This window comes from Sus scrofa, chromosome 2 (genome assembly GCF_054392235.1).
Source record: "Sus scrofa isolate SSC_HxYL_T2T_F1_AM1 chromosome 2, Sscrofa_HxYL_maternal_Yorkshire_Landrace_v2.0, whole genome shotgun sequence".
Taxonomy (NCBI): Eukaryota; Metazoa; Chordata; class Mammalia; order Artiodactyla; family Suidae; genus Sus; species Sus scrofa.
The window spans coordinates 35388660-35399480 of NC_139384.1; the positions used below are offsets into that span (position 1 = coordinate 35388660).

The 10821-nt window shown below is 37.2% G+C and overlaps 1 protein-coding gene across 1 annotated transcript in view; it reads left to right on the forward strand.

Annotated features, from left to right (window-relative positions):
- The first annotated feature begins 16 nt into the window (after positions 1 to 16).
- KIF18A (kinesin family member 18A) overlaps positions 17 to 10821 on the forward strand; it is an 87241-nt gene continuing 76436 nt past the window's right edge. Inside the window, exons 1-2 of the mRNA XM_003122903.5 lie at positions 17 to 100; positions 9210 to 9580. Coding sequence (XP_003122951.1) covers positions 9232 to 9580 — 349 coding nt within the window. The 5' untranslated portion in view covers positions 17 to 100; positions 9210 to 9231. The remainder of the gene's footprint in view (positions 101 to 9209; positions 9581 to 10821) is intronic.

A 10821-nucleotide genomic window follows, 5' to 3' on the forward strand; every position in this document is an offset into this window, starting at 1 on the left:
CTGAGGAAGCTGGCTTAGGTTTGAATCTCGTGGCTGAGTTTGAAACGCCGGCAGGCGGACCTTGAAGTTAAGTGTCTCCGTAACTTGTCCTGGGCCTGAGGTAAGTGAAAGGCAAGAGGAGAAAAATTCTGGTCTCGGGGAAGATTTTTTGAATGACCTGTCTCTCTGGAAGTGGAGGGGTCCCGCGGCCTCCGGGGAAGAGGACCGTGTGGGCTTGTTGACAAACAGGGAAGCGTTAAGTGGGGCGGTGGGGGGAGGGTGGGCCTGGTTAGGGTCCCTGAGGTGAAAGTGAAAGAAGAAACTCGAGAACCCACTAAAATGTGACTGTGCCAGATTGGGAGACCTCGACTGCTTAACAGAAAGGGCAGGGATCTTCTGCTTTAAATTCTGAGGAAGTCGGAAATGTTAAAGGGCATCCTGGCCGCTGTCCCAGACTTTGGCAGAGCACTTTAACTGTCCGGCACCTTACAGTGTAAAGTTTCTTCCGCACTGCAGAGTGTTTTGTTTCAGACACAGATGTAAATGTAACTCAGGGCTTAACTGTCAAATGAGGAGCTTTGGTTCACAAATTTATAAACTTTTTGTCCGGCGAGGTTCTGCTGTTAGCCTGGCCGGGAACCGGCCCTGAGCCCCAGTTGTAGCATCAAGGTAGGACCTGCCAGCACTGCCTAACGGGGTTGCTGAGGATCAGGTGAGCTTCAGAAGGGATTCTGGATGACAGAGTGCTCCGCAAGAGAAAGGGACTTTAAGCACTGAGAATCATTTCTACCTTTTAATCTTAGTTTCTGAGAGACTTGCCTTGAGGAACTCATTAGGTACTCAGTTTCACAGAAGTGAAGACAGTGCTGTTTACTCTGTGAGAAGAGATTATTTGACCAGAATTTAATAATTTAGTTGTACAGTACATATATGGTTTAGGTTACTAACTATTAACAATCAGGTAGAGTGTGTGAGGAATACTACAGATTTTAGTTGGTAGTGTTGTTCCACTACAGTCAGCGCCTCCACCTTGTATTTGGGGAAGTTTCTCCTTGATGCTTAAATCTAAGTAGAAGCATTGGCTTTAACATGAAAGTTATTTCCAGTAAGAGGTTTATGTTGCATAGAGACTATGCATGATAGGGTAGAGGATAGTTCCTGGTCCTTAAAAAAAAAAAAAAAAAAAAATGTCTGTTGGATTTGAATCTAATTCAGATATGAATTTGTATTTAAGAAATAATTTATGGAGTTCCCATTGTGGCCCAGCATAAACTAATCTGACTAGCATCCATGAGGATACAGGTTCGATCCTTGGCCTCATTCAGTGGGTTAAGGATCCAGCATTGCCATGGGCTTTGGTATAGGTCTCAGCTGCAGCTTGGATCTGGCATTGCTGCAGAGTAGGCCAGGGATTACAGCTCTGATTCGACCCCTAGCCTGGGAACCTCCATATGCTGCAGGTGCGGCCCTAAAAGACCAAAAAAGAAAAGAAAAAGAAAGAAAGAAAGAAAAGAAATAATTGATAACTCTGTCATACCACCTTCGAGAAAAGTCATACATTTCTGTTCCATTGTTTAAAAGCCTTCTGTTCTGATTCTAATAGAGCATTGATAGTTATTAAGAACATGGACTTTGAATTTGAACCTGGATCCACATTCTGGCTTTTCTTGCTATGACATCTTGAAAAAATTCTTTATACTAAAGCCAAGTCTCTGTTTTTTGTATAATGGAGACAATAATAGAGTCTACTTTATATGATTTTAAGGTTTGAATGAAATGATAAATGTCACCTGTTTACCATAATGCCTGGAATAGAGAGTGTGCCCAAATGATAATGGTTGTTTATTATTACTAGTTATCGCCATACCATTCTAATCCAAGAGTTCTCAATTAATGGTATAAACATGGTTGCTGAGAATAGATACTTTGTGATACTTAACAAGCACAGAGAAATCATGAACTTTCAGTTTTATTACCATTCATTCTATCAAAAATAGGCAATTGTTTTAACTTCTATCAGAAAATGTCTGCGGGTTATGTATTTACATCACGGAGAGTGTTGACTAAATTCTTGAGCTTTAGATTCAATCAGTCTGAGTTCAAATCCCATGTCTTGTGCTTCCATTGTGTGACTATAGCCAGTTAACTTGTTCTCTCTGTACTACTGTGTCTCTCTCTATAAAATAGCTATGATAATAATGCTAGTATCATAGGATTGTTACAGGGATTAAATGAGAAGTGTGTAAATTGCTTGGCACGTTTCTATTTGTAGAATAAGAGCATAATTGCAAGAATTACATAATTATTACCAAATGAAAGCTTGTATTTAAAGTAAATTTTAATCTTTTTTTTGTTTTGCCTTTTTCGTGTGTCTTTTTTTTTTTTTAGGGCCATGCCCTCGGCATATGGAGGTTCCCAGGCTAGGGGTTGAATCAGAGCTGTAGCTGCTAGCCTAAACCAGAGCCACAGCAATGCAGGATCTGAACCACATCTGCAACCTACTCCACAGTTCACAATGACCCCAGATCCTTAACTCACTGAGGGAGGCCGGGGGATTGAACCTGTCTCCTCATGGATACTAGTCAGATTCGCTTCTGCTGAGCCATGATGGGAACTCCCTTTTTGTTTTGCTTTTGAAATAAAAATACCGAGACTTGTTTAAAATCCAAACAAGTATAAAAAGTATGCAGTAGAAAGTAAGCCTGCCTGTCACCCAGACCTTCTTATTTTCCCACCATTAAGCAACTGTTGTTACTAATTTCTTGTATTCTCTTCCTGAGAGAGCCCATACATGTATAAATATGTAAGTATCTTTTGGAAATATGAGTGGTTGAATGCCACATTCACTATTCTGCTCTTGTTTTTTGTGCACATGTCTTGAAAATCTGCATTAGTTCATTCATTCAATTTTTCAACATATATGTAATAAATCCTGAATATTTGACAAACTGTTCTAGGTTCTGGGGTATAGATGAAGTCCATACTCTGACAGTGCTTACTTTTTAGAAGGGAAATAATCAACAAATATGTAAACAAAATGTGTATTTTCCAATTAGTCTAGGTTTTAGGAAGAAAAATAAAGCAGGTAAAGGATTGGAAAGTCAAGGACAGGGTGACACTGTTTTGAATGGAATCTATAGGGAAAGCCTCCATGAAGTGACATTTGAACAGAGACCTGAATGATAAATTGAAGGATTAAGATTTGCAAAATCTGAAGGTAAAGTCTTCCAGGCAAAGAGAAGAGAAAGTACAAAGGCTATGAGACCAGAAATGAGACTGAGTGTCTAAAGAATACTAAGAAGGGCAGTGTGACTGAAACAGAATAATCAAAAAGGAGATGGAGAGGTAGACAGAGGCCAGATATAAAGCCTACAGGACATAGTAAGGAGTTTGTACTTTATTTTTATGCTGGGAACTCTCATTGGAGAGTTTAGAGCAGGAGAACAACATGAGGTGCATAACATGATCTGATTTCTTTTAAAGATGGTATCACTACATGCAATCAATGAATTAAATAAAATTATTATTATACTTTCATATAATCTTTGATTTAATTGGCTTAAATTTTATCTAAGGTAAACAATAGCTAACTTTCAGCTATTGAAAAGAATTTAACACCTCTTCATTAAACATAACAGAAGAATTAGCTTGTCTATTTAAGTCAGTCTCCCAGAAAATTGAATGTTACCCTTAAGTGATAATGTAATGATTAACATAGGAGTTCCCATCGTGGCTCAGAGGTTAACGAATCCAACTAGGAACCATGAGGTTATGTGTTCGATCCCTGGCCTTGCTCAGTGGGTTAAAGATCCGGCATTGCCATGAGCTGTGGTGTAGGTTGCAGATGTGTCTCAGATCCTGCATTGCTGTGGCTCTGGCGTAGGCCAGCGGCTACAGCTCTGATTAGACACCTAGCCTGGGAACCTCCATATGCCACAGGAGTGGCCCGAGAAATGGCAAAAAGACAAAAAACAAAAGAAAACATAAAACATGATCTTGTTTTCCTAATTTTTATAAATAAATTGAGTACATTATTTAACAGTTTTTGATGGCTTAGCATCCTCATTGTATTTTCCTGTTATTGCCAACCATTGTACTCTACTGTGATATGCTGTATCTCTTAGAGAAATGTATTGCATGCTTGCTTCTACTCTGAATGGATAAATTGCTTTCTTGCATATCTTTCTTCCATATCTACTTTTTATAACTTACTAATTAATTTATTCATTAATCAAATATTTGAGAACTTACTGGGCACACTACAAGAGATTAGGGATATAAAGGTCCAAACATAGTTCTATTAGTTGTTAGTTCTTGTCACTTTACAGTATACTTTTCTAATCATATGCAATAATCTTAAAATTTAGAGCTAGAAAAAGACTTAAATATCATGTAGTCCAACTGTATCATTTTATAGATTAGCTACTAAAGCCCTTTCATTACTCTTTCTTTCATACACTACCAGCTCTAGATTAGACAAATACCTTTCTATTATAAGGAAGATGGTGTTGGAAGTGTTTATCCTTAATGTCTTAGTCCCACCAATGAAATCCTACAAGCTTGCTTTCTTTTTTTTTTTTTTTTTTTTTTATTTTCCCACTGTACAGCAAGGGGGTCAGGTTATCCTTACATGTTTGCTTTCTTGATTCTATTCAACAAATACCACTTAAGAGTAATAAAGACAGTATTGATCAGACTGTAATATTATCTTCTGAATGGTCATCTGGAAAGAATTTTTGAATCAACACATTATTGCACAGATTAAAAATATTTAGGCTTTTCTTTTGCCACTTCTTAGTAAAAATTAAAAATGGTCAAGGAACATGCATTCTGTGTGCCTTACTGAGAATCAACTATATGTCCATCTCTTTTACTTGGCCATGTTAGAAAAGAAAGCAGTCATCATATTTTAATGTAGGAACAACTTTATTAATCCCTGAAGACATTGGCATATTTGAATAATGCTGAACATAATTTTTATAGTTAGTAGTTCCCAATTCAAAATCAAATCTAAGCTCTATAGATTATAACCTTGCATTCAAATCGGGACCTGCCCTGCCTTAACCCAGTTTAATCTTTTTAATGCAACCTCTCCTTTCCCTTTTGTTCTCTCCAGCTGCAGTCGGGACTGAACAAAGCTAAATTGAGCATCTCTTTAGATGCCATGGATAGAATTACAATCAGCCAAAACTAAACAGTTAAACAAAAATGAGGTTTAAGCAAACTGACCATGCAGCTAGTTATGCCCTCTGCACAAGCTGTTTCCTACCACAGGCTTTTGGAGTTGCTGCCTGAAATATTCTTGCCCTGGAGAGCTACTTACTTGCTTACTCCCTCACTAAAGTCTCTGTAAAGTTACCCCACTAGACAAGCTTTGCTCAACTGCTACATCTAAAATAGGAGCCCACCATACACTTCTGATCCTCTTTATCCCAGAACTCAGAGAAAAATGCCTAGAACATAAAAGGTAGTCAATAAGTATTTATTGAATGCATAACTAGTTTTCTTTCTTGAAATGCTTTTTTTAACCTGGTTAATAACTATCCATCCTTCAGCTCTCAGCTCCAGTCATTCTTCTAGGAAGCTTTGTAACTATATCAATCTCCCATTATAGTCTTACATAGCACTATTGACCTTTACCTTATGGCACTTGCCATAGTTATGCCTTTGCATATATGTGTCATTATTTTATCAAAGTCTGTTTCCCTCACTACACTGTATGTAATAATAATAATAATAGCAGTAGTAGCAAATATTTGTTGTTTGTTTTTTTTGTTTGTTTTTTTCTTTTCAGGGCCACACCTGCAGCATATAGAATTTTCCAGGCTAGGGGTCAAGTGGGAGCTGCAGCTACCGGCATACGCCACAGCCACAGCAACACAGAATCCGAGCTATGTCTACAACTTACACCACAGCCCACAGACATGCTGGATCCTTAATCCATGAACAAGGCCAGGGATGGAATCCGAATCCTCCTGCATACTTGTCAGGTTCATTTCACTGAGCCACAATGGGAATTTCTATATATATTTTTTAACCATTTCATCATTGAAAAAAAAAAAAAGTGTATCAGTTAAAGTCAAAGCATTGTTTAACATTTCTAAAAGCTCTTAGAAATGTGTATGGAAGTTAGTTTTTGATATCACAAGGAATGTGAGACTCTACTAGCCTTTAATAGACAGGGGTTAGAAATGCTAAACATTCTCTAATACATGGGACAGTTACAAATAGGAAGAATTGCACCAGGTCATAGTCCACTGGGAAACACTAAAAAGATAGGCCAGCGTCTTTGGGAAGAAGAAGCAGGAATGGGGCAAATGGGAAGAGAGTTGGCATTTATTGAATACCTTAATACATTATCTCTTAGCCTTCACAGCAGCTCTGAGGTATTATCTCTTTTATACAAATGAGAAACCTGAGCCTGAGTAAGGCTAAATAACTTGTCCAAGGTGATAGAAGTGAGGAATTGGTGCTTTGTAGGACTTAGCTAGGCAAAAGTTCAAGGATGAAGAAAGAGCAGAGTAGTAATTCACCTGGGACCTGACTGTTAGAATCCAAATGATCATCCTTACCTCTTTGATGTTCTATTTTAGGGGAAGGACAGAGTCCTAAAAAGGGAATGCTGTGTCTAGTGTCTTCTGCTTTTAGGTCTTATTTGAATTCTTTCCAAAAGTATATGATTTTAATAACAGCTTTATTGTTGCTGTTATTGTTTCCACTTTAAAAAATAAACAAAGTATCTTATTTTAGCCCTTTCTCCCTCTACCCACACCACTTCTTTGCTTACTTTTGGGGTAGTACTTCCTATATTTCTATATTTGCTGTCTGAGTCTTCTATTCAGGTCTTTGTCCTACCATTCCCCCCCAAATTCCTCTTATTTGCCTCTATGTTGCCAAATCCCCTGATTACTTCTTAGTAAGTATTTAACCTCTTAGCAGTATTTAGCACAATTGATCATTCTCTCCTGATTTAAAAGTTCCCCTAAATCTTAATGCCATGTTAAGCTTTAAAAACTTTGAAAATCTTCAAATGGCATTAAGACTCTGAGGAAAGCCTGTACCTTCTTAACTTCCTGCCGCCTTGACATTTCTGCCTGGTTATCTATTAAAATTCTCAAATTTAAGATATCTGGAATGAACTCCTCATTTTCTTCCCCCCAAAACCTTCTCTGCCCTCAATTATTTCCATCTCAGTTGATGGCTACTCTCTTCTTCCAACACTCAGACCAAGAAATTTGGAGTTATTCTTGAATCCTTTATTTCTCTCATTCCCCACATCCGTCTATGAGGAAATTCTTTTGTCTTTACCTTCAGGATATATCCAGACTCTGACCAACACCCTGTTCTAATTTGGCAGCATCATCTCTTGTCTACACTACTTCGGTGGCTTTCTTTCCTAAAGTATTTCACCAAGGAAAATGATCACATTATATCACCATACAAAAAAAGCACAGAAACTTGATAAGTCTCTGAAATATTAGTCAGAACCTTGGCTTCCATTTTAACTCAAACTTTATAGCCTAACCACATGTAATCACACCTAGGCTACTCTAAAACCTAGCTTTGATTCTCACAAGGACTCTGGTATACTTTTAGTTTGGGTCATGAGAATGGACAGGAAATGATCTCTCAGAATCAGAAATAAGGTAATGAAGGGTTTGGCTTACAAACTTTTTTTGGTTTTGTTTTGTTTTGTTTTTTGTTTTTTAGGCCTGCACCCACGGCACATGGAATTTCCCAGGCTAGGGGTCAAATCAGAGCATAGCTGCTGGCCTATACCACAGCCACAGTAACTCTGGATCTGAGCCACCTCTGTGACCTATGCCACAGCTCACGGCAACACTGGATCCCCGACATACTGAGCAAGGCCAGGGATAGAACCTGCATCCTCATCGATACTAGTTGGATTTGTTTCTGCTGCAAGCCTCCTGGCAGTGAAAATTGACACAATCAGGCTTGTCTCTGTCTATATCTCAGAGACCTGTAAGGTTAAAAATAGTTCCAGGGATGAATCAGTTAACTATCACAGGTATAAAGGTGACCAGAGATGGTATATTCCTCCACTGTGTATTGAGAGATCGTAATCTCTGAATATAGATTCTAGTCTCTATAATATTGCAAGTTTAAGGTACATCAGCAATATCAGGTTCAAAAATTATGGTCTTACTATATGACTACTTCGCATAAAAACAAAAGTAAAGATAAACTAATAAAGATCAACAATTTGGAAACGTCAGATATCAAGAAAATAATCTAGAACCTAAAAGTTAAGACCAAGGTGGAGGGTGAAAAACACCTTTTAGTATTCACTTATTTATCTATCAAGTATTTATAATGTCTACCATGTGCCAGGCATTGCTTTAGGCTTGGAGCATATTAATAAGCAAAACAGATTTAAATAAAAAATACATGCCCTTACTTGCCAGTTCAATGCCTGGCCCGGTGCAGTGGTTAAGGAACCTGCATTGCCACAGTAGTGGCATGGGTCTCAGATGTGGCTCAAACTGGATCCCTGGCCAAGGAATCCAGGTGCCATGGCCAAAACAAAACCTTGCCCTTATAGTTTAACTAGAAGAGAGAAAATAAACAACAAACAAGGTATAAAAATATATGTATTTTTATACCCATATGCCCTGGGTGTGGCCAAAACAAAACCTTGCCCTTATAGTTTAATTTGAAGAGAGAAAATAAACAACAAACAAGGTATAAAAATATATATATTCTATTAAGAGGTGGTAAGTATTGGGGGAAAAAATAGAGCAGTATAAGGGTGATTAAGAATTGGGTTTCCAATTTTAATAAGGGCAGGCAGAAGAGCAGCATTTGAGCAAGGACTTGAAAGAGATGAGGGAGTTAGTCATGTAGATACTGAGGAAAGCACCTTAAAATGGAAAGAATGGCTAGTGGAAAGATCATAATTGGGACACTTGGTGTGTTAGCTGGAATGCAGTGAGCAAAGGAGAATGCAATAAGATGTAAGATAAAAATGTAGGCCATTAAAAGAACTTCAGTTCTGAATAAGATAAAGAACCATTGGAAGGTTTCGAACCAAGGAGTGAAATACACACACACACACACACACACACACACACACGTAAATTTTTTTTTCCTCCCCAGAAACATTTACCAGATGAGTAGAACAGAATTAACCACTTTCTTTTTTTAATGAATGCTACATGCTGGTCATTTTGCATATAAGGAAAATTAATATTAATACTTTTTAATTTCAGAGAACTGTTCAGGCACACATAAATGGAGGAATCAAGATCATCAACAAAGTCTGTCACTGAGGAAGACCTATGTCACCATATGAAAGTAGTTGTTCGTGTGCGTCCTGAAAACATGAAAGAAAAAGCGGCTGGATTCCATAAAGTGGTCCATGTTGTGGATAAGCATATTCTAGTTTTTGATCCCAAGCAAGAAGAAATCAGTTTTTTCCATGGAAAGAAAACTATAAATCGAGATATTACAAAGAGACAAAATAAGGATATTAAATTTGTGTTTGATGCTGTTTTTAATGAAACTTCAACTCAATTAGAAGTTTTCGAACACACTACTAAGCCAATTATTCGTAGTTTTCTGAATGGATATAATTGCACAGGTAATTGTTTCAGTTGGAATTTAATGTTTCCATCTGATTTCAGTTTTACATTAGGAGAGACATCTACTTGACTCTTCTATGTATAATACACTTTAAGGTGCTTGTTTGCTAAAAATTCATAAGTTCAGTAGACTTTCATTATAAATGTAGATTTTCTTTGAAATCTAATCTTCATATATAACATATCATTTGTAAAACTTCCCTTTCCTGGATCTTGCTTTGGTTTCTATAGATGTTCATCCTGTCACTTGCTTATGTTCTTTTTGTTTTTATTTGTTTGTTTTTTGTTTTTGTTTTTAATGGCCACACCCATGGCATATAGAAGTTCCCAGGCCAGGGATTAAATCTGAGCCACAGACCTATACCAAACCTGCAACACCACCAGATCCTTTAACCCATTGCACCAGGCTGGGATTGAACCCATGCCTCCCCAGTGACGTGATCCTCTGCAGTCAGATTCTTAACCTATTGTGCCACGGCAAGAACTCCTCAATTTCTTATATTTTAAAACCATGTGCTTCTTGTAATTGATGTCAGATTTCTCACATTTTGTATTCATAAAAATATTCCCAATGCTTACCTATGCAGCTATCTATCCCTAAGGAATAATGGGACATTTCTGAGCACTTAGCAATTTCTTGATAGCATCATTTTTTTCTTTATAGTACCTTGAAATAAAAATGTTAAAAACCCATTTTAATTGAGTATCATGTGCTGTTTTAGCATATCTTCAGCCCCAAAAGCATCTCTAATTCTCTGGATAGACCTATAATAATTTGCCTTTCAAAACGGCTGTGTTGATTTCCTAGAAAGAGAGATCTCCAAAAGGTCAGTTAATTGAATCCTTACTAGGTACTGCACACCAATATTAATATCTTATTTTTTAATTACCACAAATTACAGCATTTTCTTTAAGATATCCCCAAACTGTAACATGTTTCACTGTCTTTCACTAACTCATTGACTTTATTATAGAAGGCTTACCCTTTAGGTCAAACAAGAATGGAATGTGGTTTATTGATTAGATCTGCTTTGATTCTCATTCTCATTCTCAGATATTCTTTTCCTCATTCATGAAACTCCATGTTGTCTCTTGAGATTTAAAAAATTTTCCTAGAAGCTAAATGAAAAAATCTCTACTGAAGTAATACTGAATCTTTGGTTTCTTCTTGGTTTTACTTCATATTCTTTTTTTTCCCCTTTTTTCTTTCTTTTTTTTTTTTTTTTAGGGTCACACCTGC